Raw genomic sequence first — 27,712 nt, 5'->3', positions numbered from 1 at the left:
TATTATATTAATTTTAAAATAAAATAAATTTTGTTGATCAGAATACCCCCCAATACCTTGTAAACGAGGTGTTTTTATATCCAAATTTTGTAAATCTGATTTTTAATTTAAACATTTTGTTTTTTTTTTTTTTTAGCTATGGAATTGTGGTTCTAGCCCCCTTCCCAAACCATATTTATAAAAATGACGAAACTAGATCTATTACTAAAAAATAATTTACTAAAAATTTTATTTATATAAAATACTTTAAAAAGAGATCTAAATAGCAATGTAAAATACGTGTATGCAACGCCAGTATTTCCATAGTTTGTTGGTGGATCATCAATGGATTTAGAGGTGAAGGTATAATAGTAATTGTTGATTTCTGTTGTTGCTGTTGGTCCATTCAATTGAATTTCTTTGGATATTGATTGAAGTTGTAAATCGATAATAAGCAATGTTTTGTAATCCGATGAAACCAAACCAGAGTAATATCTATTCAACGAGTAGCTGATAGATTTTGTTTTGAAGTTATTATTCTGTTTGATTGAACCAATCTTTAGTGTTTCAGTGTTGATTGTAAAGAGTTGGAAAGAATTGTCGTTGTCACTGTTAACTGCAAGATACAATGTACCGTTGTAGTTTGAAAGTGAACCAGTTGATGTCGCGTTGATTTTAATTGGAAGATTGCTTAACAGCTGATATTTAAAACTACATGATTCTATGTTAAAACTTGATAACCAAGTACTATTATTATTAACTTCTATTATTGTATACAATATTCCTTTTTGATAATCATAGCTGGAATCTACTATCCATGAGTGACTCAAAAAGAATCCACTTGCGCATGTAAACATTTTTTGATTTTCCATATCTAAAACTCTTCCTTCTACTCCTCCAGTTTTATTAAGTGATAATCCAACTAAACAGTTATGATTATCATCGTAGAATGGAGATTTTAGCAAACCAAAGAAATTTCTATCAGTTATATTTCCAATTGTTTGTATTTTTCCATTTGGGACTGATAATATATTGATATCTGTTTGATTTAAAAATAATAACTATAAAAAAAAAAATTAATAAGTAAAAATGATCATTTTATAACCAAAAATGTTTAAAAATTTACTTGATCATCATTTATAAAACCAATTAAAGTATTTGAAATATTTGAAAGGGTTGAAGATTGCAATACAATATTTTTATCACTATTTAATGAATAGAATTTATATTGATTTAAAAAATTCTTATTTATCAATACAATTGAATTTGGACTATTATATTTTATTTCTTCAGAGATTGTAAATGATGATATCGTTGGAATATAACTTATTAATATAAATAATAATACATATAAATAATTCTTCATTTTAGTTTTTATAAAAAATAAAAATTTAAATTCTGTTTTTCCCAACTTTAAAATAAAGTAGTGATTTATTTGCAAAAACAAAAACCGAATCTTAATCATGTTTTTGCATAATTACTATAAATAATTTGGGTCGGAAAACCAAAAATCATATCGCACAGTCTAACATAATTTTCTGTTTTTCGAGTGAATCTAATCAAAGAACACTGATCAGAAATCACATGGTTATATTATTTTGCATAAAACCCCCATTTTATTATTATAAAAGTTAAAATTTTAAAGTTATATTCACAATTTTATTTATTTATTTTGAGTCTGTGGGTGTGGTGTTATCATCTAGTTTTGGTTGCTCAGTGATGGTTGTTGATGCTGTAGTAGTAGTATTAGTTTCGGTAGTTGCAGGTGATTCTGATGGATTTGTCGATGTGGCAGTACTGCTGCTCTCTACTTGCAAATCCAACTTTGTATTATAATTGTGTGCCATGATATCTCTCCAGGTTTCCTCTGGCTCCGAGATCGATTGCATATAGTACATCTCTAAAAATCCACGAATAGTCAACTTTCCTTGTTCACACTCGAAGGCCTCAAGAATGGAATCGATCGAATCTTGATCGAATGGCTTGCCATTACATTTGATAGCAAACTTGTTTAGTTCATCGATGGTGAGCATACCATCGTTATCTGCATCATAACGTGAAAATATCTCCCTTAATGCTTTCTCTGCTTTGTCAATGAAGAAATCGTCATCATTATCTAAAAGTCTTGGTAATTTTGTTGAACTGTTAGTCATTGTTGGTTTTTGTATTTGATTGCTTGACGATGATGCTGTAGCTGTTGTTTTCTTTGTGCTTTTATTTGTTGATTTCTTCTTTCCACCCATTATAACTAACTTATGATACTAAATAAATTAAAAAAAAAATATCATCTTTCGTTCGATTTTTGTCTATTTTAATTGGATACACAACCTTTTTTTTTTTTTTTTTTTTTTTTTTTAAATTAATTTTTTACAAAAATAAGACACTATGACTGATATGGTTTGTGTGTAATGATCATCATTTTTTTTTATTAAATTAATTATTTTCAGAACTCTAAATGGATAAATCATTAGTAATATTAGAGATTGGTGGCGCATACACCAAATGTGGATATTCAGGTGAATCAACACCAAGATTCATTATACCAACGGATTTATCACCAATTGATCTATCACAATACCTATCATCTGGAACTCCTTATTTTGATAATAGCATAACAGATAATAGCAACACTGATAACAACAATAATAATAATGAAAATGTTAAAAAAAATAGATTGCCAACATCATTAGAATTGAAAGATGCATTATTTAACTTTTTAAATAGACTATTCTATAAGTAAGTGAAACAAGTTGTTATTCTTTGATATCAAAAATATAATATCTTGAAAGATTTGAACTAATTAACGTTGATTTAATTATTTAGATATTTATTATGTAAACCAAATGAAAAAAAGATTGTAATTGTAGAGAATATACTGATGCCAAGATTATTTAGACAGTCACTTGCATCTGTATTATTTGAGAGATTCAAAGTTATATCAATACTTTATTTATCACCAACTGTATCATTATTACCATTACTTAGAACCACTGCTTTAATTATTGATATTGGTCTAAGAGAATCAAGAATACTACCTGTATGCTAAAAAACAAAAGATGATTAAAATATTATTATAATTGCTTTTATAAACAAAGTTCTAACACTTTCTATTAAACAAACTATTATTATTATTAATAATAATAACAAATCTATAGGTATATGAAGGTGTTGGATTAATGAAATCATATAAAACAATTACCAATGGACAATTCAACATTCTATTGAATCTAAAGAAGATGCTACTCGATGATCTTATCACTAAGAATAGATCCGTTGTTTTGGATAATATGAACAACGAAGCATTGCCGGTGAATGAAGCGAAAGCAGCCATTGAATCGCTGAGTAACAATCAATTGGAGGATATCGCCGTAAAGACATTGGTGGTGTCACCACTGAACCGACAGCTAAGCGCAGTCGGTACACACTACCAACTCTCACAGCAACGATCGATTGTCATCTCCCCAGAGGTGCGTCTACACGCTGCAGACATTCTCTTTAGCAATCCAATGCTTAATAATCAACCAACAACAACCACCACCACAGGTGATAACAACAACAACAACAACAACAAAGATGACTACAATAGCTATTGTGATAACGACGACATTGTAGACCTTCTTTTAGATACACTGGCAGAGTGTGATATCGATATTCGTAAGAGTTTGACACATAGTATCCTCTTGGTAGGTGGTACATCGATGCTACCTGGATTTAAATCGAGACTATCACAAGAAATTGAAAAGAGACTTGGATCATCATTGTCAGAGACAAACACTCAACAACAACAACAAAACAATAGATACAAACAACTTAATGGTCTATCTAATCATTTCGAATTTATCAAGCATGCATTCCAGCCAAACTATTTAATGTGGTTAGGTGCATCGTTGGTGGGCACACTCGATTCATTCTCATCGCACAGCAGAATCACCAATGAGCAGTTCACTAAATTCGGAATCAACAAACTGCCTGAATATGAGAAAATGACACATCTATTGCCACCAACAATTGCAACATCACTGTTCTCCTCTGTTTCAAAATAAAATTAATTAATTTTAACTAATACAAAAAACAAAAAAAAAACTAAAAATGATCATTTTTAACACCTTATTTATTTTAATATTAAATAAAATCTTAAAAAGCAGCAATGTTTAATATCTTTATCAATATTATCAATGAATGAACTTCGAAGAAACTAATTGGAAAATGTACTGAGGAAGAAAAAATAAAGAATTTGAAAATTAAAAAAACAAAATTAAATATTTAACACACTTCATTACTTTTGTTTTTTTTTTTTTTAATTTTTGTTTTTTTTTTTAATCAACTCATCTAATTATATAATTTATCTATCTATTTTGTGCACAAACTAGTTTATTATTATTCTTGTATTTTGTGTAATCTTTTATATATATTTTTGATTTAATAAACTTTATATAGTTTTTTTAAATCAACTTTTTTTATTTTTATTTATCAAATCATAGTATATAGATTAAAGTAGAATGGCAGACGTAGATACAGAAGCATCATCCTCCACAACCACCACTAAAGGTGGAAGCAAAAAGAAGTTTGAAGTCAAGCGTTGGAATGCTGTAGCTTTATGGATTTGGGGTATATATTTGATCAACAATAACAATAACAATCTTATATAAATATTCAAATCAGGTCAAAACTATGTGATTTATCAGTTTGATGGTAAACAATAGAAGAGATTGAATGATATCTATAGATAATCAATAACTTTATTTGATAAAATACACATCACCTTTTGAAATCAGTTTTATTAATATATTATTTATTTTAAAAACAAAAAAACAGACATTGTTGTGGATAACTGTGCTATTTGTAGAAATCATATTATGGATCTTTGCATTGAATGTCAAGCAAATCAAGCTTCAAACACAAGTGAAGAATGTACAGTTGCATGGGGTATTTGTAATCATGCTTTCCATTTCCATTGCATTTCTCGTTGGTTAAAGACTAGACAAGTCTGTCCATTAGGTAATTACAATCATACTTGAATAGTTCACCTATCATTTGAAATACTAACATCTTCATCATCATCAATCAATCATTTAATATTACCAAAACAACAATAGATAATAGAGATTGGGAATTCCAAAAGTACGGAAGATAAACGAACAAATGAAAATAATAACTGTTATAATATCTATCTCTTCAAACAACCAATTTTCCTATATTTCTCTCACCAACCGCCAAAAATAACCAAACAAAACCAAAATTAAAATTATATATTGTAAATACGATATATATATAACTTATCCAAAAAAAAAAAAAAACTTTATTTTATTTTTCATTTCATTCTATTTATTCTTTTCATCTTCATTGTAATTTTGAGTGTAATGATTGATCATCATTTATTATAAATAAAATCTGACAATGGAGTCTGACTTTTTTTTTTTTTTTTATTATAAATTTTTACATTTACTTTTTATTTGATTATTTTATTTTATTTTTTCGATATATGAATTAAGATTTGATCTTGGGAGAAGTCATCTAATTTGATGGTGAATAACTTTCATCTTGTAAAAATAAATTAATATTTATTTTATAGGTATAACCGGTGATTGGACTAAAAAAAAAGTTTGTTTTTATTTTATTGTTTATTGGTTTGCTGTGAAACGTACACAGTAACATGTTAGATTCATTGATCAGAAACTAATTAAATTAATAATCAGAAGGTTGTGTGACCATTAATAATAATTTTATTACCCTGACTGACAATCACTTAACTTTCATTTTCATTTAATTTGATTGTTTTTTTTTTTTTCTCATTTTTTTTCATTTTTTTAATATTTTTATTATGATAAAAAAATGTTTTCAAATTTAACAATTAATAGTAACCAAAATCAAACACACACCTAACCCAATTTTCAAACTATTTTGATCATAAACCCCCCAACTTTTTTGTTTTTGATGTGAATGAATTTAATTTCAAATAAATGAAAAAACCCATTATTATTCAAAACTTTTTTTATAAAAAAACTTATTATTAATAATAAAAAAAACAAAAAATAAACATTCCATCTTTTAGACATTATTGATTTAACTCAATAAACAAAAAAAGAAAAAACCTAATACTATTATTTTAGAAGCTAACCTTGTTGTTATAGATATATATAACTTTACAACTTTTAAATAATAATAACTTGTTTAACAATAGCTTTTGTGTAGATTTAAAATCAAAAACTAAATAAAAAAGGAAAAAAAAAAATCAATTTATTTTTGTAAGTTCATTTAAAATCAATCATTCATAACATTTTAAAAATAAAAAAAAAACCAACAACAAAACAACAACAATCACAAAGCCAAAATAATTAAATCTAAATTCTAATCTAAATTAGTTTAAAACAAAATAATAATAACAACAACAACAACAATTAATTAATAATTATATATAATTTCATATCTTAGAAACTAATTTAATTTTATCTTTGTTTATTTGTTTATTTTATTTATTTATTTTTTAAAATAGATATATTTATTTTTAGTAAAACAAATTTGTAAATTTTCTATTTAAAAAAAAAACAAAACAATGTCGAATCAAGTAGATTATGATGATTCTTCATCTGCTTCAAGTTCTGATGAGCATGTCGACAATCAAGAGCATGACAATGAGGAGGTCGATGATACTCCAGACATTGTTGTTCCAGAGAGAAAGTTTTTAAAGGAAGACGAAGATTACTCTGTACCATTCCCAGTGATGCGTGAGTGTCTTGTACTCTTATTGCAATCTCGTAGAATCCTCAGAGACATGATGTATTATAGATTCAAGATGGATAGATTCCTCTCTGGTAACTTGTCCGTTTTCGAAATTCAAAACTTGTTACACTCTCAACGTGAAGACAAAGAGTCCGATTGGATTGCTGGTAAGTAAATCAATATATTATGTTAATAACAAACAAACTTATTTATTTTAAATTGTTAATTAATAAATATTTCTTTTTTTTTTTTTTCTTTTCTTTTTTAATAATAATATAGAAATCCAAGAATTAAAGAGAAATCTTGTAAGTGAAGTAAGAAGAAATCATACTTTGGAGAGAGATCTCAATCGTTTGGATAAGAGAATCGCTCTTTTGATTAAGAACAGAGGTAATATCCAAGAGGTATTGGCAGACAAGGCCGGTCTCAAGGCCCAAAAGACCAAGGGAGAGGTACACAAGAAGCCAGATCTCCTCAACGATCCAAAGAAATTGGAAGCCTACCAAAACTTGTTCTACTTGCTCCAGACTGAACCAAAGTATCTTGCCGGTCTCGTTTACTTGGTGCAACCAGAGCAGATGGAGTCGTTCCTCAGTACTGTCATCTTGACTTTGTTTGGTGATGCCTTTACCCCTCGTGAAGAGTTCCTCTTGCTCTCACTCTACCGTCTCTCTGTCCAAAAGGAAATGTCAAACATTGCCACCGTAGGTGATTTCCTCAAAGCTGATACCGTCGTACCAAAGATGATTATTACATATAACAAGTAAGTTATTATTATCTATTATTATAATTGTTGTTTTATATCTTATATTAATATTAATTTATTTCCTTTTTCTTTTTTCTTTCTTTTTTTCTCAATCATAGACGTAAACAAGGTACTGATTATTTGAAGGCAGTTATTGGACCAATTTTATCATCTGTTATTAAACAAGATTTGAATTTGGAGTTGAAACCATCTGCTGTCTATGCTGCTATCATTTCAGAGCAAGAGATCCGTACTGGTGAGAAGTCAACTTTGGACAGAAACGTCAGTGATGACAAGGCTCTCGAAGTTCCAGAGGTCACCAAGACCATCAAGACTCGTGTCGAGCAATTGACATCGATTTGTGACCAATTCTTGGAGGGTATCATCAACTCACTCAACCGTTTGCCATACGGTATCCGTTGGATCTGCAAGCAAATTCAACAGATCGCCGAGAAGAACTTTACCAACTCCACTCAAGACGAGATTCTAAAGGTTATCGGTTATTTCATCTACTACCGTTTCATTCAGGTAGCCATGGTCAGTCCGGAGGAATATGACTTGGTCGGTCGTGAGATCCACCCAACCGCTCGTAAGAACTTGATCAACGTATCCAAGGTTCTCCAGACATTGTTCAACTTTGCCCAGTTTGGTGCTGCCGAGAAACACTTTGTCCCATTGAACCAATGGATCTCCTCACACATCTCTGACATCAAGCAATACTTGGAAGAGATAATCGAGGTCGGTGAGCCAGAGGACTACCTCCAGGTCGACAAGTACATGGAGTTGACTCAAAAAACCAAGCCAGTCATTATCATTTCACTTCCAGAGATTTCATCGACTCACATCTTGATCTCCAAGAATCTCGATTCGTTGGTGCCAAAGGGTGAGAAGGACGACCCCATGAGAATCATCATGAAAGAGTTGGACGAGTTTGGTCCACCCCCCGAAATTTCACACGAAGACGACCGTGAAGTTCAACTTACCTTGACCAACAAGTTCCAGAAATCGATCGAAGAAGAGTTGTCGCCAGGCGAGAGCTTGTTGTCCGCCACCAAGGAGATGGTCATCTCATTGCTGCGTGCACTCCCATCGCTCCCAGAGCAAAAGGAATCCGAAGAGAACACACCAAATCTCATTGAAGTCTTGAACAAGGCCAGACAGACCGATCCATCGTTGGAGCCAGAGATCAAGAAGATCTTGGACAACTTGAAGAAACTCGAAGAGTACAATTTGACCACTCACACCGATAACTATGCTTCATTCTTGAAGGCAGTCGCCCTCGAAGTTGTCAATCGTGCCGAGATTCGTGAACAACAAAAGAAGGAGAAGCAAAGATTGACTACCAGTTTGAACAACTTGCGTAAGCACCAGAAGTATTTGAACGAACAGATCACACAATACAACCAATATCTCCAGGACTGTCGTCTCAAACATTACCAAAACAAGAACAAGAAGAAGAAGAAGAAGAACGACGGTGCCAAGGTCGGTCCATTCAAGTTCAGTTTCTCAGAGCTGCACAAGAAGAAGGTTATCGTAGACTCTGAAGTGCCAGCAATGACTCGTAAGAAGATCAAGTTTGTTATTTCCTCTGATACAGTCGGTGTCTTTGACGTCTCTGCCAAGATGGCCGGTATTGATGTACAAACCATGAGATTGGAGCTCGATGATCTTTTAGAGTTAAATTCCATCGGAACTACAACCTTGGAACTCGACCAAATTACCCTTGACGTTAATATGACCATTCACTTGTTAAATAAGTTATTTATGGCATAAATTATTAACCCAACAATTTGAAAATATAAAAATAATATCAACCAAAATAAAAACTCATTGTAATAAATAAATAATAATAATAATATTTTATCTAAAATTTAAATTAATCGATACTTTTTTTTAAATCAAATTAATTATTGTTAAGAGTTAAAAATATGACTATTAATACATTCTAAATAAGTATTAATCTATATGTTTTATTATATGAAATTGATCACCACAATGTTTGTTGTACAATTCCATTTTATTTTGTTTTAGTGATAGTGCTTCCAATGATGAATAGATCTCGCTTGATGGTGTTAGTTGATAGTTGGTTTGCATCGATGATAGTGTTTCAAATGCTTTTTCAAGATCTTGTGCTCGACAACATGCTTCGATCAGTACGTTGAAAGTGGCGATGTTTGGTCGCCATTGATTGCTAACTTTGAATTCACCGCGTTGATAGAAATCATCGGTCAAGTACGATTCAATCATCGGTTTGCCTGGACGGTTCATCAACTCGAACAATCTGAAGAGTTGACCAACCAGTGCTTCTCTTCCCAAAGCTTCGAAAACACGGTGATAGCTATAGGTGGTTGTAGCTACATTGCTATCGTCCATCAAATACAATAGTGAAACGGCTTGGCGGATATCTCCACATTTCACATAGGCATCGATCATATGTTGGAATGTAAAGCTGTCGTACGACAATCCAACGGTTCCAGTCATGTACTTTAGTGTTTGTTCCAACGATTCGATATTTCCAAGTCGAGCGTAGCATCCAATGATTTCATTGAGTGCACTCAGTTGTTCTGTTGGATGGCTGAGAACATTGGGTGGAATCTTTCTATTGAAATAGGCAAGTGCATCGTCAGGCTTATTGGCGCGAGTGTAACCACGGATTACAATTAAATAGCATTCGGCATCTGGAATCATATGACGTCCAATCATTTGTTCAAACACCTCCATACACTTATCGAGCAGACCATCGTTAGAGTAGACTTCCATCAACAATTTATATGTCAAGTTATTTGCTTTAATACATTTAAATATTAAATTCGATGTATTATCTTCTCTTTGTTTTTCAATATATTGTTTTTTGTTTTGTGTTTGTTGTTGATGATGTTGTTTTTCTTGTTGTAACTTTATATTTAAACGTTCAATGGTTGTATCTTTGGTGGTTGTAAGCATTCTAAATAGTTGTTCGGCCAACTCTATTTGAGTTCTATCTACAAATTCACGTAAAAGTTGATGACAGTGATCCAAAGTGATATCTGATGATTCCTGCTGGTTGTTGGTGTCGTTGTCAGCATTGATGATCGATTCCAATTTACGAACTATATGATCATGTCTCTCTTGATCGGTATTTAATTTACCACAAACACGAACCAACGTTGAAAGTGTAAGATTGGCACGGTCGATCGGTTGATTCCACTCTGTTGATGCTTTATCTATTTCACTTTTCAATGATTCATCATTTATTTCTGATTGATCAATATTATTTTGTTGTTGTTGTTGTTGTTGTTGTTGAATAGTTGATGATTTATTTTGATTTAAAATATCGTTAACAGATGTTACTTTCTTTGTTGATCTTTTATTTAACCAATCGAAATTATCATTTGGATCTACATCATCAGCAATATAAGATGTAGAATAATTTCTAATCAAAGATAGTGATGGTTTCGATGAATTTGATATTAAATAAATGCTTCTATTGAGATTTCTAATGATTCTGTTCATTTTTTATTCGAGAAATCTGATCAGTTCTGAAAATGATTAATACCAAAAACAGAAAGATTAATATTTTTTTGAAATATTAAAATAAAAAATCATTTTTAAAAATAAAATTTAATGAAGTTGAAAAACAAAATTTAAATCATTTTTTTTTTGATTCTCATTTTTATATATTTTATAAATATTTCCGATGTTGAAATCAACAAATATCTGTAGGCAAACATTAAAGAGACTCCCAGTTGTCTCTATTAATCCAAACAATGGTGGAATTTCCAATCTAAAGAATGCTAAATCAATTGTTAGATCTTATTCAACTGCAAACCTATCAAGTCAAGTATGACCTAGATCTAGTTCTTTCTATTTAACAATTTTGTTTGTTACCTTTTTTCAATATATTCATTATTTTTATTTTCATTTTAAAAACATTAAATTTAAAGGTACAAAATGTAGAGTTAAAATCAAGAGAGCAAGCAGTTGTAGATAAAACAACAACCATTTCAACTTCAATCAACTTTGGTGATAAGTCATCTGGTAAGTCAGATTACTCAAAGAATATCAAGTTGTCCGATAACAAATCGATTGTTTTGGTAAAGATTGGTGGTGGTGTTATCGAAGACAATATGAGTGCTTTGATCCAATCACTCAATTTTTTGAAAAAAATTGGTCTCTATCCAATCGTTGTTCATGGTGGTGGTCCACAGATGAATGCAGAGTTGACCGCTGCTGGTGTAGAGCCAGAGTACGTCGAGGGTCTACGTGTTACTCGTCCACAGGTATTGGCAATTGCCCAGCGTGTGTTCATGCGTGAGAATCTCAAGATTGTCGAGGCATTGGAGGCCAGTGGAACAAAGGCACGTCCAATCACCCAAGGTGTATTCCAAGCTACTCCACTCGACCCATCTACCTACGGTTTCGTTGGTAATGTAACAAAGATTCTCACCGATGGTTTGGCTAGTTGCATCGGTTCAGACTATATCCCAGTTATTTCGTCGTTGGCAATGACCGAGCACGGTCAAGTCCTCAACATCAATGCCGATGTCGCTGCTTTGGAGCTCGCCAAAGCCATTCGTCCTTTGAAGATTCTCTTTATCAACACCACTGCCGGTATGAAAGACGGTGACGGTAAAGTAATGAGACACATCGTGTTGGACCAGCAATACGATAATCTCATGAAACAACCATGGGTCAAGCATGGAACAAAGTTAAAGTTGAAGGAGTTCAAGAACTGTTTGGATAACTTGCCACTCTCTACATCGATCACAATCACAAGTCCAGAGTTGCTTCAGAAGGAGCTCTTTACCAAGAGTGGAAGTGGTACCACCGTAGAGAAGGGTATTTCCATTCTCACTGAGGAGAGTCAACTCGATTTCGGACGTCTCTCTAAATCGTTTGGTTTGCGTCCAGCCGAGCTTAAATCGTTGGTCGAGCGTGAAAAGTTAAAGATTATTGTAAATTCCATCTATACATCTGCTATTGTTCTTCGTTCACTACCATCATCACCATCGACCTACGTTGTCGACCGTTTTGTTGTAGACAGTGGATCGATTGAAGATGAATCTGCAGATTCTGTATTCCAAGCCGCTCTCGCCAAATATCAAACCTTGGTATGGAAGGCAGATTCCGCCACCACCAACGCACAAACCACAGCTTGGTTCCGTAAGATTGCCGATGGTTTCACCAAAGAGTCTGGATTCGATGTATACTGGAACAATATCCCACTACAGGATGTTGCTCGTCCAATTGCCATGTGTTTGGCACACCGTAGTCCAATTACTGCTGCCGCAGAGACTGCTGCTAGCCAAGCTGCTGCTAATCTCATCCAAGCCAAGAAGGACAAATACCGTATCGGTCTTTTGGGTGCAAGAGGTTTCACAGGTGGACATTTGGTTCGTTTGATTGGTAACAACCCAAGTCTTGAACTTACATTGGCTGCCTCATCCACCAACTATGGAAAGCCAGTCACCACCGAGTTCCCACATTTGAAATCAGATTTGCTCTTCTCACAGGTCACCGCTGAGAATATCGACAAATACACAGAGGATTCCGGAATTGACGGTTGGTTCATGGCTCTTCCAGATCAAATCTCAAAGCCATACGTCGAAGGTATCGATCGTCTTGCCAAACAACCGGTTTTGGTAGATCTCTCTGCCGATCACAGATTCAACAATAGCTGGACCTATGGTAATCCAGAAACCAATCGTGCCAACATTATCAAATCAAAGAGAATTGCAAACCCAGGTTGCTATGCCACCGGTATGTACTTGACTCTCTACCCATTGAGAAAGGCTGGTTTACTCGATGGTGAGCCAAGCTGTTTCGGTATCAGTGGTTACTCGGGTGCTGGTTCCAAGCCCTCTGAAAAGAATGACCTCAACCGTTTAAGAGATAATATTCTTCCATATAAGTTGGTCAAGCATACCCACGAGCTCGAAGTTTCACATCAATTGAGCCAACCAATATATTTCATGCCACACGTCGGACAATTCTTCCAAGGTATCACTTTGACCATTTCCATTCGTCTTACCCGTCCATTGACCAAAGAAGAGGTTGTACAACTATACACAAAACAATATCAAAATGAACCATTGGTAAAGATTGATGTCGATGGTATCCCCGAGGTACGTGCCAATGCAAACAAACATACTCTTACCATCGGTGGTTTCGCTGTCAATGGTAATCACTTGGTTGTTGTCACCACTTTAGATAATCTTTTGAAGGGTGCCGCCACTCAAGCCCTACAAAATATGAATCTTTGTCTTGGAATTGAAGAACTCGAAGGAATTAAGAAAGAACTTTAAAAGTTACAATTTTTTTATTTCAAAAATCAATAAAGTTTTGGATTATTAATAATGCAAACGACAAATAAAATTGAGAATAAAGAATATTGATTTACTGTTCATACAATAGGTTAATTTAGATTTAATTTAATTATTTGTAGTATTAATTGAATCTAATAATTGCTTCTTTTGCTCTACTTTTCACTTCTTCATTTTGATCATTGGCAAGAGCTGTAACAATTTTTTCATAGAATCCAAGTTCTTTTAGTTTCAACAATCTTGCTTGTGTACCATTATCATTTTCCAATAAATTTGTTATACACCAAATTGCAATATTTCTAATTTCATTATTTCTATGATTCTAAAAAAATATTATAATATATAATTAATATTAGATTAATTATCCAATAAATAAGATTATATGTTTTGTACGTACAAAATAATCACCAATTTTAGGTATGATAATCATGCTTGACATGATAGTATTTCTATGTTTTTCTTGGTTTGAGGCTATATTACAGATACAAAAAAGAGACTGCTTGATGATCTCTGGTATTTCGCTGCACAACAAATTCTCCAGGATATTGATGAGAGAGCTCCAATATTTGCCTTCGCAAGTGGTGAGATCAGAGTTGTCCTTGTAAGCAAGATTTCTAAGTATTGAGAGAGCCTGCTCAACGATTGGTGTTTTTGGATCCTTCAAAAGTGTGAGTAGTCTTTCATAGGTCAACTCCTTGAGCACTGTGACTTTAATTGGAGTATCGGCTAGATACAAAAGATTCTTTAGTGCCCAGATAGAGTTTAGTCTAAGTAGGTATTCCACCTTTTCGTCTGTAAACTCTACCAATTTCTTCACTACACCATTGTCAATGGCAGTCTGTTTCATAGGACTGAAATCCAAAACCAGGTTGCACATGGTTGCTGTCGCTGAAATTCTTACGTCCAGCGAAGGGTCATCGAGGAGCTTAAGAACCGACAGTGAAATTGAGGAGTCATACAATGAAGTTCGTAGATGTTTGATGGATCTCGATAGACTACGTGCGCATCTGCAAGCAGCAGCTCTAATGGCCTGGTTGTTTGACTGTAAGAAGCTAACGATATTGGGAATCAGCTTGAGATCAGCCACTTGTCTCCTACTATCATCACGCATAGAGCATAGAACAGCAATAGCACTAAGAGCATTTTCCTGTAGTTTCTCACTACTGCTTGAATCCTTAAGAAAGGAAACCAGGGTTGGGATGGATTCGCACTCCGAAGCAACTCGTTGCAGGTCTTCGTTTTCGTTGATAATTCGAGCAAGAAATGCAGGTGCCTCCTCTCTTATCGAATCCTCCTGTGACATCAAACGAATGATGACCGGTAGTATCTTGCTAATGATCTTTACATAGGAGTCTGGCAATACTTTGGTTTGGTAGAGATTACAAATACATGTTGCTGCCAAAAGCTGAGTTCTCGGTGAGTTGTCTTTGGTGAGCTGGATGATTGTTCTTAGCTCGATATTGTCTGGCGATCTTGTAATGAGATATGATGAAAGCTCCTTGTTGTCACGTGTGAACAATTCAATCGCATAGAGACATGCTTCCTGTACCTTTGACTTGGAAGATAATAGAATGGAGATGATCGAATCTAATCCGCCGAATCTATGTACTTTTGCTTGGTATTGTGTGATTGTCATATCGAATTTACCTGGATTTCTTATGAGAGATTCGCATGCTCTAGCTAGAATAGTTACAGAGATCTCATTGATCGATTCCAATGGATGTTTGCAAAGAGTAACCAACAGTTTGATACCATCGTCCTCATAGATGAATGTAGTCGGGTGATTATAGTATAGCAATAATATCTTTAGTGATCTAGCTGCAGATTCTACCAATTTTGGATTACGATGTGACAATAAAGTAACCAATGCAGGTACTGCATTTGATTCAAATACTTTTTTAGAACCTTCATCCAATCCTATAATAATAAATTTAAAATAAATAAATCAATACAAATAACATATTTATCTAAATATATATATTACATACTACATGCGAAACTACCAATAACACTAGCAGCTTGAATTAATAGAGTTTCATCTTTATCTTTTTGTAAAATATCAACAAATCTTGGTTGTGAGAATAATATATTAGTATTAGTATGTTATTAGAATAATAAAAATATTTGTAAACTATATATAAGACATACATTGGAAGAAGACCTTGTTCAAGAAATTGTTTTTTCTTCTTTGAATTTCCAATAATTATATTCTTTATATATTTAGAAGCTGCAATTACAGATTCCAAAGAATTATTTTGTCTGTTTTTTAACAATTCAATTGCACTTAATGATTTCTCATCCATTTTTATAAAAATATATAATAAATCTTCTACTTTTACTATATTATATATCTAAATAAAACAATGAAGATGTAAATAAAAAGTTTTTATCTTTAACAATTTAAAATATATGGTTTATTTTAATTTTATTGGATTTTTTTTTTTTTTTTTTGAAAAATGAATGTATTGAATTTTTTGTTTTTTTTAATAAATTAAAAACTTTTAAAATTGTGAAGTGTTTATTTTAATTTAAAGATTGAAAGATGTCAGAGTTAACAAGTAACTATCATTATTATTATTTGTGTTTTAAAATAAATTGGATGAACTAATAATAAAGTATAGGTAATGAAATTGTAAATTTGAGTAATTCCTTGGAATATCCAATCGATTTCGAATCGAATATAGATGCACTACTCTCTGATTCAGATTCATTCTACAAGTTGGTAAAGAAGAATAACAACAACAGTAATGCTAAATATGACCAAAAACAATCGATACAGTTTGCCGATATGAAACATGCAGTGTCATGGCTCAATGCAATGACTCTCAGTACTTTCTTGGATGGTGCAGAGCGTCTACTCTACTCACGTCTCGGTCGTCAGTCACAACCACTCACCAAGATACAATCGTTGGTGATCGGACAAATCAATGCAGAGCTGTTGGACAATCATTTCTCTAAATATAAACCATTCCAAGTGACCACTGACTTTGAAACGATCACTGTGCATGGTGAACGTCACTCTATCCCCATCAAGTGTCATCGTTACAAATTGTTAGACTATGAGAAAGGTCTTGGATTGCCAGCACTCATCACTCTCAATTGGCAGGCACTCGAAGACGTCATTGAAAACAATGATAAAATTTTAGATACAACAGTAATTCGTTATATCGACATCACTTTTAGAGCAAACACAAAAACAGGTATAGTAGATGTTGATTATCTAATGTTATCACAACCCCAAAGACAATAAATCAAACACAGCCACACCGTCTATTTTAAATAATAATATTTATTAATATTAATTTTATGATACTATTTACATAATTTTCTTTTCTTTTTTGTATTTTTAATATTAAGTAAAGTCGGAAACTAATAATACTGTTTAGTATTATTAAGTTGTTAATATAGTACTTTAGTAGTAGTTGGTTTGTTTGTTAGTTGATGAATTATTAAATTAACATCTTGGATATAACAAAAAACAAAAAAAGAATAAAGTTAATTTAATATCCCAAAGTAAAGAATTCTTCCAAGTCAACCTAAAAAGAATGGATAATAAAAAGATGAGTTGGTAACAATGTTTTTAACTATAGTTTCCTTCCTTCTCTAAAGATGATAGTACCATATTTGAAATTGATTGGCTCTTGATTTGTTCAATATAGTTTTGTAGTTGCTCCTCGGTAACACAAAGATTATAATCTAAACCAAACAAGAATCTTCTTTCCATTGTATTTAAATCTTTTACATTGAAGGAAAAGATATCTGCAATGGTTTTGTTTTGAATATAAATACTTTCATTCCAGAATTTAAGATTTACAATTGAACTATAAAAATAAATTAATAAGAACATAGTTTAAAAAAATTAAATTTTAAAAACCAACCTACCTTGTTAATAATAAATTAAAAATTTGATGATGATTAATACCGGTTCTTTCTACAAATCGATCGGAAGCAAGGATAATTAGGTAGATAACAAAAGAAGGAGCACGATGAAGTTCAATTAAACTTATAATCATGTTGATTATATCCGAAATTGCGACTACTAGATCCACAGTTTTATGGTTGTTGAGGTATTCTCTGTCGTGAACGGCTAACCATCCGAATACTTTCTTGACAAAAACAATTCTGGAGTGTGCAGAATTCTTATGAAACTCTGCTCTCCTATTTAGTGTCTGATAGATTCGTGAGGTACTTTCTCCACTGAAATTCCAGCTCTCAAGAGATTGGGAATTTGGATGTTCATTCGATCTTGGTTTTCTTGTTGTGTTGGTGGATGATACTTTTGATGAATCTGATTTGTCAATGATTTTATTGGAAGATGAACTTCCATTGATATGAGAAGATTGGTAATTGTTAATATTATTATTTGTAGTAGTACTGTATTTTGTTTGTTGTGGTTGGATGAAATGATGTTGATTGGAAATTCCTGTTGCAGAATTTGCTGTCATAGCACTTGTAGCATGATTGGTATAGAATGGATTGTATCCATTTTTATAATAGTGGGTTGTGGTGGCAGTGGGTTGTTGGTACATCATGTTTGGTTGTTCACTTAGTTTTTGACCATAGTTATTATTCTGAAAATGTTGATTATTTGATGAACAATCTTGAAAGTGTTGCTGAGATGGTTGTTGTGAAGGTGGATATTGTTGAGCTTGTTGATAAATATTTTCATATGGATGAACAAAAGGGTTGGATGGATAAAAGGATAAAGTATTCATTGTTTAATAGATATATGATAGATAAGATTTATAAAGTTTAAAAAAAAAATGAATAATTAATGAATTGGAACTAAAATGTTATTAAAATTATTGGAGTGGTTAGTTTGGTTTGAAACTGTGTTGTGCTATCTGAAATTTCATACCTAATGAAAAAGGGTGATTAAAATTAAATCCCTTAGTTCTACATTGACTTTGAAAAAACAAAAGACAAACACTCCACAATGAGGATCCTGTGTTGGAAAAGTATACACTATCTTATTAAGTTGATTTTTTAATTTACTTTTAAGATTTAAACATATATAATTGATATGTGGTTGTGTACAATGGTTCTGTTGTTTTGGGATTGTAAGTTATTTTATGTTATTATTATTTTGGGATAGCGTTGTTTTTGTTGTAGGTTATTTTGAACAAACTTTGTCAACTATACTTTTCCATCTATTATTGTCTTTGCATTGAAATTTAAAAAAAACACTTTAATATATAAACAAAAAAAAGGGTAGATATCAGAAAAGTGTTCTTTTGTTGAAATTGGGGTGAAATCGAATATCAATTTGGAAATAGATGTAACACTAATAACTTTAATATTTTGGAGAATGAGGTGGATACGTTGAGGATTTCTCTTGGATCTAAATAGTTGATAGGGATCAATAATATTGACAATAGAAAACGAAAATTAATGCGAGGATGTATGAGTAATCTAACTTGTGTGTTTGTTGAAAACAACGAGTTTCCCAGACTAATAAGGGAATCCTTATAGAATATATTTAAATAAAATATAAATAAAAACTGTCGTCGTGTTGTTGTTGGAATTAAGTTTTTCAGTGTTTAACTTTTCTGTGTCGTCACTTCACTCTTTTGACATTTAAATATAAAAATGATATCAAACTCATCCAGAAATAATATTAAAAAATAATATTAATATAATGAGGGTGTTGTTTTTGATTTTTTTTTCATTCTTAAAAATATATCACCATCTTCTTTTAAATTTAACCCCACTCTATATACCACCCCACATACAAAATTGAACATCCAACACAATTCTCATTGCGATTCGTGTAATGTCCTAAAAGTTAGATCCGTATCATTCTTCCTCATTAATACTTTGTAGTAAAAAAAATTTTAAATACACCACATAATATACTTTAACCAGGTGGGTGTGTGGTGTTTTTTTAATTAAAAACCCCATTTTTTCCATAAGAGAAACCCACACTTAAAAAACTTAAAAATAGACCCCAGTTTTAAAAATTCATTGGACATATAAATTAATTTTTAATTGTTTTTTTAAAGATCTATTTATTTTTTAATTTTAGTTTGAAAAATGAAATTTTTATTTTGTTTTTTTTGAATAAATCTTTATTACTATAAAAAGAAATTATTTTGAAAATTGGAAACCATGGTTTTTGTTTTGAAAAGAAAAATAAACTTTATCTGATATTATAGATTCCTATTTTAATCAAAAATCCTGATAATGGTTTGAAAAAAAAAACAATCGTTCAGATCTCAATTTACAAATCAAATCAGTTTTAAATGTCAGTTCAAAATTCCAAAAAAGTTAAAGCCTAGCATTCTTAAATCTATAACAAAACATAATCTTTTTATTAATATAAATTGAAGAAATAAATGAACGATAATGAATGATTAGAAATAAAAAATGTTGGATTAAATATTTTCATAATTACAATAAAAAAAACAAGTGATTTGATTGAAAAGTGAATTCGAAAAATGAATTTTGTTTTATTTAAAATTGAGAAAAGAATTCCACATTAACTTTTTTGATTTCTTTGATTGTCCAAGATAAACAAACAGCAGTTTATTTCTTCTTTCCTCCGACAGTGGTCCAACCATCAGCATCAACCTTGTTCTTGTTGTCCTTTGGTTCGTCACGCTTTGGACCGAATCCACCTCTTTGTCCGTCTCTTGGTTCGTCACGCTTTGGACCGAATCCACCTCTTTGTCCATCTCTTGGACCATCTCTTGGTCCGTCTCTTGGACCATCTCTCCATCCACCTTCTTCACGTTTTGGTTCATCACGTCTTGGACCATCTCTCCAACCACCTTCTTCTCTTCTTGGCTCATCACGTCTTGGACCATCTCTTGGTCCGTCTCTTGGACCTTCTCTCCATCCACCTTCTTCTCTTCTTGGCTCATCACGTCTTGGACCATCTCTCCATCCACCCTCTTCTCTTCTTGGTTCGTCACGTCTTGGTACGTCTCTTGGAGCATCTCTTGGAGCATCTCTCCATCCACCTTCTCTTGGTTCATCACGTCTTGGTTCTCTTCCCCATGGACCATCGTCACGTCTTGGTGCGTCTCTTGGAGCATCTCTTGGAGCATCTCTTGGAGCATCTCTTGGAGCATCTCTTGGAGCATCTCTTGGAGCATCTCTTGGAGCATCTCTTGGAGCATCTCTCCAACCACCTTCTCTTGGTTCGTCACGTCTTGGCTCTTCACGTCTTCCCCATGGACCATCGTCACGTCTTGGTTCATCACGTCTTCCCCAACCACCTTCTCTTGGTTCATCACGTCTTGGTTCTCTTCCCCAACCACCTTCTCTTGGTTCATCACGTCTTGGCTCTCTTCCCCAACTCTCATCACGTCTTGGCTCATCACGTCCTCTCCAGTTTTCTTCCTTGGGAGAGACACCGGCGGCAGCATCGGCGGCAGCCTTTTCACGTCTCTCTCTTTCCTTTCTTTGTGAGTAAGTTTCGTTGGCCAAAGCTTCTTGTCTTTCCTTTTCAAGACGGGCAGCTTCCTCAGCTTCACGAATACGCTTCTCTTCGGCAATACGTTTCTCTTCTTCTTTCTTGGCCTTCTTGGCAGCTTGTTCGGCAGCCTGTTGCTCCATGAACTTCTCGAATCTGGCTTGTTGTTGTTTTTGCAATGCTGGGAGGTGTTGTCTTCTTTGGTCGAGTACCTTGTTGGTGTGAGCTTGGATGTCGTCGAACATTCTGGCGAGTCTGTGCTTCTCTTTGACGTCCAATTCGAATCTCTCTTTGTGCTTGGCGAGGTGTTCAGCTTGTTGAGCGGCAAAGTATTCTCTGTCCTCGGATTGCTTGGCTTCGAGTTGAGACTTGATGACTGGGACTTCCTCATGTCTGAAGGCACGCTCCAAATAGTAGATTTGCTTTGAGAGCTTGGCAACCTTGGTGGCCATCTCGACCTTGGCCTTGTCCATGGCGTTGATGGTTTGATTGATCATTTGAGAACGAGTTGGTTCCTTGTTCTCATTCTCACGTCTCTCCAAGTTCTCCTTGACCATGGCTTGATCCTTCTCTGCCTTTTGGGCAGCGGCGGCAGCCAATTGTTCCTCTTCACGTTGACGACGGAGACGCTCTTGTTGCTCGACGTAGATCTTCTTCTTCTCGATGATCTCCTTACGAGCCAAGATACGACGGTGTTCGTCACCCAAACTGTTGATAATCTTGACGTAGACTTCACGCTTGACTTTGGCAGCAGAGTCGTCCTTACGCTCGGACTCGATCATCTTGAGAGCCTTACGGACACCTTGAGCCAAGTTGGACAATTGGTCACCGATGTTGGCGGAATCAAAGTCGTAGTGACCGAAACGGACAACACCATTACGGTGGTCGATACGAGCACCGATCAATTTACGCTTGATCGAGTCGAGCAACAACAATTCGATTTCATTACGGTCAAAGAATGGGATCAACTTGACAAACTCGCTGATCTTGATGACCTCAAAGACTTGACTGACTTGGAGAGCGATCTTGGTGAAGATGGTCTTGAGGAATGACTTGTTGTATTGGGCCAATTGTGGGTGTTGCTTGATAAACTCAATCTTTGGTGCCAATTGAGTGGCCAAGTTGAGTGGTGAGCTACGACGATCAAAGGTGTTCATGAGATCGGCTAACTCTGGGTAGACGTTGGTGGCGATACGACGAACTTCAGCGATGAAAGTCTCTCTCTTTGGATAGGCAGAGAGACCGAGCAATGAAGCCAACGATGTGTTTCTCTGTGATTGTGCGTCGAATTGCAACAAAGAGGATTGCGATGACTCTTGGACTGGCGAGGAGATGGCGGCAACCAACAAGACCGAGGAGAACAACATTGAATCTTCGTTGGAGAAGTTGGTGTTGTAGGTCTTATTGTAGTAGAGATGCTTGTAGAGAGCGTAGGCATGGAGGAGGTGTGAACCGGCAACCCAGTAGATTTGTGCCAACTTTTGGAAGTAGGCGGCCAACACGTTTGGCTTTGGCTTGGCGAGCAAACCAAACAAGCTGTTGATGTCCTCGATGGAACGGAATGCCTCTTGCCAGATTCCCATGGCGATGGCAGCGTTCAACTGTGAGAAACGAACATCGATGTGAGTGTAGATGGTGTCTGGTGTGGTGTATTGATTGGCGGATTTGATGAGGTTCTCTACGTGGTTACGGAAGATTTCACCGATTCTGTAGAAATCCTTTTTACGGTCATAGACTTGACAAAAGTTGATGGCTTGTGCAGAGATCTTCTGGTAGATAGCTTCGAGCTTGTTGTGCTTGAGGATATCCAAGAGGATTTGGTAGACTTCCGACATCAATTTCAATTGTGGGTTCAATTTCTCTTCGGTGATGGCAGCGGCAGCCTCGGCTTCGAGACCTTCGGAAGCTGCGGCGGCAGCACTCTTGGCTTCCTCGAGCTTGGCATCCAAACGAGTCAACAAATCTCTCAAGATATTGTCCAATGGAACAACGTTGAACTCCTTTTGATTGGTGAGTGATCCACGATATTGATGAAGACCATCCTTAATGTATAACACTTGATCTCTTGCTGCTGGTGTACCTGGTTGAATATCAACACACAATCTGATATACAACGACATGACATGTTCCAACGATGGATGCCAAATGTTTCTGAACAACAATAACTCTCTCATTGTGTCCAAAGCTGCAATTGGTTGTCCCATTTGAACAAATTCTATAATAATAATAATAATAATAATAATAAATTTATATTAATATATATATATATGATCATCTATAATATTTTTAAAATAGATATTGAATCTAATAAGTTAATATTAACTTACCATTTGCCTTTGTCAAACATTGTTCATTGACAACTAGATATTGAGACATGTTTTATTTAAATTGATTTATAATAAATTAATATTAATATTAAATAATTAAAGAATCAATAAAAAAATATGTTAATTGATATATTAGGTCAAACAATTAATAATAGTCGACTTAATAGTTAATCAAAAAAAATTGTTTTTTAAAAGGGATGGTTGTTGTTGAGTTAGTTCAACGTTACGAAAAAACTTTTGTGAATTGTGTTGGAAAGCTTAATTTTTTTTTTAGTCGTCAAAAAAATTACAAAAAAAATAAAATAAAATAAATTTAAAGTTCAACAAAAAAAGTTTTTTTCAATTTTTGTTATTATTGTTGGATTGATTGATTGATAATAGTAATATTGTTCTATTTTAGATTAGTTAATTTAGTTTAGATAATAGCAACAATATGGAGTCTTCATCTGCACCAGTTGCCGAGCAACAACAACAGCAACAACAACAACAAGGTGGTAGACCACAACACCAACGTAAGAATAACAACAATCAGCAACGTCAAGGTGGTCAACAACGTAATAATCAGCAAGGAGGTAACAACAACAGACAAGCTGGTGGTGGAAAGAACCGTAATCAAAACAATCATCAACAAGGTGGTCAACAACAAGATGGTCAACAACAGCAACAACAACAAGGTGGACAAGGACAACAACAAGGTGGAAAGCATCGTAAGCCACCCGCCAATGTTGAGTCATTCCCAATTAGTTTGAATCCACAACAGTTGCAACAACTCCACCAATACCAACAAGCACAACAAGCTCAACAACAAGGATCTAACCAATTCTTGAACTTCCTCCCACCAGCCACCGTACTTTACACCCCAGTCGTCAACTACATGATCACCTTCCTCAACAACTTCCGTTCACAATCACATCAAGACATTCTCTTGTCTTATGACAACTTTTTCCGTTCATGTGAAATCTACTATCCAAATTGTGCACTTCCAACCGTAGAAGTATTCCTTGCATTATTAGGTGATAGAATCGATGAAAATAACTGTATGTAAATAATAATAATAATAATAATAATAATAACAAAATAGCTATTTAAAAACTTTGTTTAAACTAACATCTTTATTTTTTATTATTTATTATTTATTTTATTATTATTATTATTATTATTTTTTAGTCACTGATAAATTCTTTATTTTATTATATAAGGAGATTTACTATCGTTATTATTATGCACGTGTAAGTCAACCAAATATTCATGTGTGTGTAGAGTCATGGCAAAACTATGCATTGATTTTCAACACACTTCTCGACGCTCAAACACCAACCGAAGTCGAAATCGATTTGCCAAATGCATGGGTTTGGGATATTGTCGATGAGTTTGTCTATCAATATCACACCTTTGCCAAGGCTAAATTAAAGAAGTCCGATGTTGAATTCTTGAGTGAGAATCCAGATATCTGGGATACCACCTCTGTCATTCAATACCTCTACTTCCTCATCAGAAAATCACAGATCTTCAACAGTCCCGCCTCTGGTACCGAATCCTCGCTCGACGACTTTTGTTCTCATCCAGTCTACAAGATGCTCGGTTATTACAGTATTATAAGTTTGGTTCGTGTACAATGTTTACTCGGTGATTACACTTTGGCATTAAAGACATTGGAATTAATCGATATGGGTAAAAGAGTATGTAACAAATAATAATCAATCAATCAATCAACTTTATTAACAAATTAAACTAATTATTAATTAATAGGCTATGTATACATTTGTAACTGCTTGTCATATTACCTTATACTATTATCTCGCCTATGCCTATCTTATGTCAAGAAGATACAACGAAGCAAACAAAGCATTGAATACCATTTTAATTTCAATGGCTTCGAAATCAAAGGCTCAAAACTTCCAAGCCGATCATGTAAGTTTACACAATCATAATTTAATATTTATTAGTAATATTAATAATCGTTGCATTATATCTTTATTTTATAGAATGAGAAAAAGATTGATAAAATGTATGCTTTGTTGGCCATCTGTCAAGCATTATACCCAAGCAAGATCGACGAGAACGTAAACAACTTGTTGAAAGAGAAGTTTGGTGAAAAATTACTCAGAATGCAAAAGGGAGAGATCGCTGTCTACGAAGAGCTCTTTACTTTCGCATCACCACGTTGTGTCGGACCAGTGTCACCGTACATCTCTGGATTGAACCAGACAGTGTTTGACCCACCCCGTCTCCAACTCTCGCTGTTCATCGAAGAGGTCAAGCAACAATCATTGTTGACCACCATTCGTAGTTATATCACACTCTACTCTAGTATCTCCATCCAGAAATTGGCGACCCTCCTCCAAATGGATCCAGAGGATCTCCGTGTTAAACTCACCTGCTACAAACACAAGCTCATCAACGTCTTGGGTAAGGGTGACAACAAATGGAACAACCAAATGGACATCGACTTCACCATCGACCAAGATATGATTCACATCGACAACCGTTTCCACGCCAAAGAAACCGATTCATTCATCAACTCAATCCTTAAATTCGAAGGTTCCCTTAAAACTATCTTTTAAACTCGAGCGCGTTGATGTTCTCTGTTAAAAAGAAAGATCATCAAACCTAAACATTTGATAACAAAAAAAAAAAACAAAAAACAAAAGATATCCAAAAAATAAATATATAATATAATTAATGATCATAACATAATAATAATAAGAATAAATAATTTAAATATTTAAAAACTAAATAATTAATTAGGTTATAACTAGATATATATATATATATATATATATATATATATATATTATAATATCTTTTTTTTTTTTTTTTTGTTCAACATGTTTATAGATATTTAATTTTTTTCAGGGAGGTTTTACATAATAAATATTTATTTTATTATTTTATTTAATAAAATATGGTAAAAGTACGGTGGTGTGGTGGTAATCTATCCAACATTGCTTCACCTCTACCCCAAAGCATCCAATCGATCTCCAAAGCTAAAAGGTTACATTGATTGGCGTTGAATACATCTCTCATTTTCTCGACAGCTTGAACGGTGACTGCTCTAATTTCAACCTCCATCTCGGAACCAACTGGAATCTCTTGTTTGTTGTCGACCAACTTTGAGAGTTCTTCGCTGTACTCCAAGATACCCATTTCCCTCAGAATTTGTGGTACACGATAGTCGGCAAACATTGTCAAACGTTCGATGTCGTTGAAATGACCAAGACCTTTTCCTTCGTATGCACCCCATAAATCACCTACAAAAATCTGTGCTCTCTTATACAAGAATACTTGTCTTCCTTTATATACAGTACTATCTCTGAATCCCCAGAAATATCTTGTTACAATCTATTATTATTATTATGATTATTATTAATAAAGATTAATTAATAACTTTCTTATTATTATTATAATTAATTATTATTACTACTGCTACTACTACTTACATCAACCAATTTAGATGCACTGTTTTTTGCAGAGAGAATCAATTCACGAATGCTACCGTTAAAGTGCTCAATGAGTGCGTGTCCAACTTCTTGGAGGAGACGACATCTTTCTTCAGCGTTTGGTAGCTCTCTGTCGAACCATTGCTTCAATATCTCTGGTGTAACGGTGATGAGACGATCGGCATCGAATGCCTTGGAGTCGGCGAGTAGTGTTCGCTTCAAACCATTTCCAAGATGGTGATACTCCAACGATTCGTCTGGCCAGAAACAGTGATTCAAACAATCTAAAACGATAATAAACTTGGCAGTCAACTCTGATTGATAGGTTGGGTGACCTGCAGGTTGTGTTCTGTCGACATCACAAAAATGAAAGTCATTGTCTGCCCAAATCTCTTTGTGTGCTTTGATCTTGTGTTGCGTTACGAATTCATGACACTCTTTTGTCAGATTTGCATCGTTGATCTTTACATGTTTTGATTGTTGACAAACAACATCTGTACTGCTTCTAATTAATTCTAAAACATCCATAGTTTTTGTTGTTACAAATATATATAAAATATACAAAAAAAAAAAAAAAAAGAGATAAAAAGATAGATTTATTAAAAAAAAAAAAAAAAAAATTACTCGTTTTTTGATCTGAGAAAAATGAAAGATTTATATTTTTCCCACACACTTTTTCCAACTGTTTTGTCATTCGGGTTTGCAAAACAATAATAGACACACAAGTAATCATAAAATATAATTCTATATTAATAAATTGATCAATTTATTTTTTATTTTTA

At 33.7% G+C, this 27,712-nt stretch overlaps 13 protein-coding genes across 13 annotated transcripts; 6 read left to right on the top strand and 7 right to left on the bottom strand.

Annotated features, from left to right (window-relative positions):
* Positions 1–152: 152 nt before the first annotated feature.
* PPL_07581 (uncharacterized protein) lies at positions 153–1,444 on the bottom strand (the record flags this gene model as incomplete). Its single annotated transcript, XM_020578416.1, has 4 exons — positions 153–204; positions 280–1,040; positions 1,106–1,304; positions 1,431–1,444. The coding sequence occupies 4 exons, from the start codon at positions 1,442–1,444 to the stop codon at positions 153–155; spliced, it is 1,026 nt and encodes a 341-aa protein (XP_020431651.1).
* A 202-nt stretch (positions 1,445–1,646) lies between these two features.
* On the bottom strand, positions 1,647–2,222 carry PPL_07580 (EF-hand domain-containing protein; the record flags this gene model as incomplete). Its single annotated transcript, XM_020578415.1, has 1 exon — positions 1,647–2,222. One exon carries the CDS (start codon positions 2,220–2,222, stop codon positions 1,647–1,649), a length of 576 nt encoding a protein of 191 aa, XP_020431650.1.
* Positions 2,223–2,434: 212 nt separating this feature from the next.
* Positions 2,435–4,022, top strand: arpH (actin related protein 11; the record flags this gene model as incomplete). The annotated part of the gene is made up of 3 exons (XM_020578414.1): positions 2,435–2,715; positions 2,803–3,016; positions 3,135–4,022. 3 exons carry the CDS (start codon positions 2,435–2,437, stop codon positions 4,020–4,022), a joined length of 1,383 nt encoding a protein of 460 aa, XP_020431649.1.
* Positions 4,023–4,478: 456 nt separating this feature from the next.
* rbx1 (E3 ubiquitin-protein ligase RBX1) lies at positions 4,479–6,238 on the top strand (the record flags this gene model as incomplete). The annotated part of the gene is made up of 4 exons (XM_020578413.1): positions 4,479–4,587; positions 4,795–4,977; positions 5,552–5,580; positions 6,230–6,238. 4 exons carry the CDS (start codon positions 4,479–4,481, stop codon positions 6,236–6,238), a joined length of 330 nt encoding a protein of 109 aa, XP_020431648.1.
* Positions 6,239–6,532: 294 nt separating this feature from the next.
* rgaA (RasGTPase-activating protein) lies at positions 6,533–9,217 on the top strand (the record flags this gene model as incomplete). The annotated part of the gene is made up of 3 exons (XM_020578412.1): positions 6,533–6,866; positions 6,979–7,462; positions 7,564–9,217. The coding sequence occupies 3 exons, from the start codon at positions 6,533–6,535 to the stop codon at positions 9,215–9,217; spliced, it is 2,472 nt and encodes an 823-aa protein (XP_020431647.1).
* A 183-nt stretch (positions 9,218–9,400) lies between these two features.
* On the bottom strand, positions 9,401–10,936 carry PPL_07576 (uncharacterized protein; the record flags this gene model as incomplete). Its single annotated transcript, XM_020578411.1, has 1 exon — positions 9,401–10,936. One exon carries the CDS (start codon positions 10,934–10,936, stop codon positions 9,401–9,403), a length of 1,536 nt encoding a protein of 511 aa, XP_020431646.1.
* Positions 10,937–11,120: 184 nt separating this feature from the next.
* On the top strand, positions 11,121–13,728 carry argC (acetylglutamate kinase; the record flags this gene model as incomplete). Its single annotated transcript, XM_020578410.1, has 2 exons — positions 11,121–11,264; positions 11,368–13,728. The coding sequence occupies 2 exons, from the start codon at positions 11,121–11,123 to the stop codon at positions 13,726–13,728; spliced, it is 2,505 nt and encodes an 834-aa protein (XP_020431645.1).
* Positions 13,729–13,870: 142 nt separating this feature from the next.
* Positions 13,871–16,049, bottom strand: armc8 (armadillo repeat-containing protein; the record flags this gene model as incomplete). The annotated part of the gene is made up of 6 exons (XM_020578409.1): positions 13,871–14,068; positions 14,144–14,217; positions 14,317–14,920; positions 15,092–15,663; positions 15,735–15,814; positions 15,895–16,049. 6 exons carry the CDS (start codon positions 16,047–16,049, stop codon positions 13,871–13,873), a joined length of 1,683 nt encoding a protein of 560 aa, XP_020431644.1.
* Positions 16,050–16,288: 239 nt separating this feature from the next.
* Positions 16,289–16,996, top strand: PPL_07573 (uncharacterized protein; the record flags this gene model as incomplete). Its single annotated transcript, XM_020578408.1, has 2 exons — positions 16,289–16,304; positions 16,368–16,996. 2 exons carry the CDS (start codon positions 16,289–16,291, stop codon positions 16,994–16,996), a joined length of 645 nt encoding a protein of 214 aa, XP_020431643.1.
* A 330-nt stretch (positions 16,997–17,326) lies between these two features.
* PPL_07572 (uncharacterized protein) lies at positions 17,327–18,461 on the bottom strand (the record flags this gene model as incomplete). Its single annotated transcript, XM_020578407.1, has 2 exons — positions 17,327–17,567; positions 17,629–18,461. The coding sequence occupies 2 exons, from the start codon at positions 18,459–18,461 to the stop codon at positions 17,327–17,329; spliced, it is 1,074 nt and encodes a 357-aa protein (XP_020431642.1).
* Positions 18,462–20,271: 1,810 nt separating this feature from the next.
* Positions 20,272–23,539, bottom strand: eIF3s10 (proteasome component region PCI domain-containing protein; the record flags this gene model as incomplete). The annotated part of the gene is made up of 2 exons (XM_020578406.1): positions 20,272–23,378; positions 23,491–23,539. The coding sequence occupies 2 exons, from the start codon at positions 23,537–23,539 to the stop codon at positions 20,272–20,274; spliced, it is 3,156 nt and encodes a 1,051-aa protein (XP_020431641.1).
* A 384-nt stretch (positions 23,540–23,923) lies between these two features.
* eIF3s6ip (proteasome component region PCI domain-containing protein) lies at positions 23,924–26,054 on the top strand (the record flags this gene model as incomplete). The annotated part of the gene is made up of 4 exons (XM_020578405.1): positions 23,924–24,527; positions 24,658–25,169; positions 25,240–25,401; positions 25,476–26,054. 4 exons carry the CDS (start codon positions 23,924–23,926, stop codon positions 26,052–26,054), a joined length of 1,857 nt encoding a protein of 618 aa, XP_020431640.1.
* A 331-nt stretch (positions 26,055–26,385) lies between these two features.
* PPL_07569 (queuosine 5'-phosphate N-glycosylase/hydrolase) lies at positions 26,386–27,458 on the bottom strand (the record flags this gene model as incomplete). Its single annotated transcript, XM_020578404.1, has 2 exons — positions 26,386–26,832; positions 26,931–27,458. The coding sequence occupies 2 exons, from the start codon at positions 27,456–27,458 to the stop codon at positions 26,386–26,388; spliced, it is 975 nt and encodes a 324-aa protein (XP_020431639.1).
* Positions 27,459–27,712: the final 254 nt, after the last annotated feature.

This window comes from Heterostelium album, assembly GCF_000004825.1.
Source record: "Heterostelium album PN500 unplaced genomic scaffold PPL_contig17, whole genome shotgun sequence".
In the NCBI taxonomy this organism is placed as follows: domain Eukaryota; phylum Evosea; class Eumycetozoa; order Acytosteliales; family Acytosteliaceae; genus Heterostelium; species Heterostelium album.
Note: the sequence above shows the minus strand (reverse complement) of the source record. Positions and strands in the feature narration are given on the sequence as shown.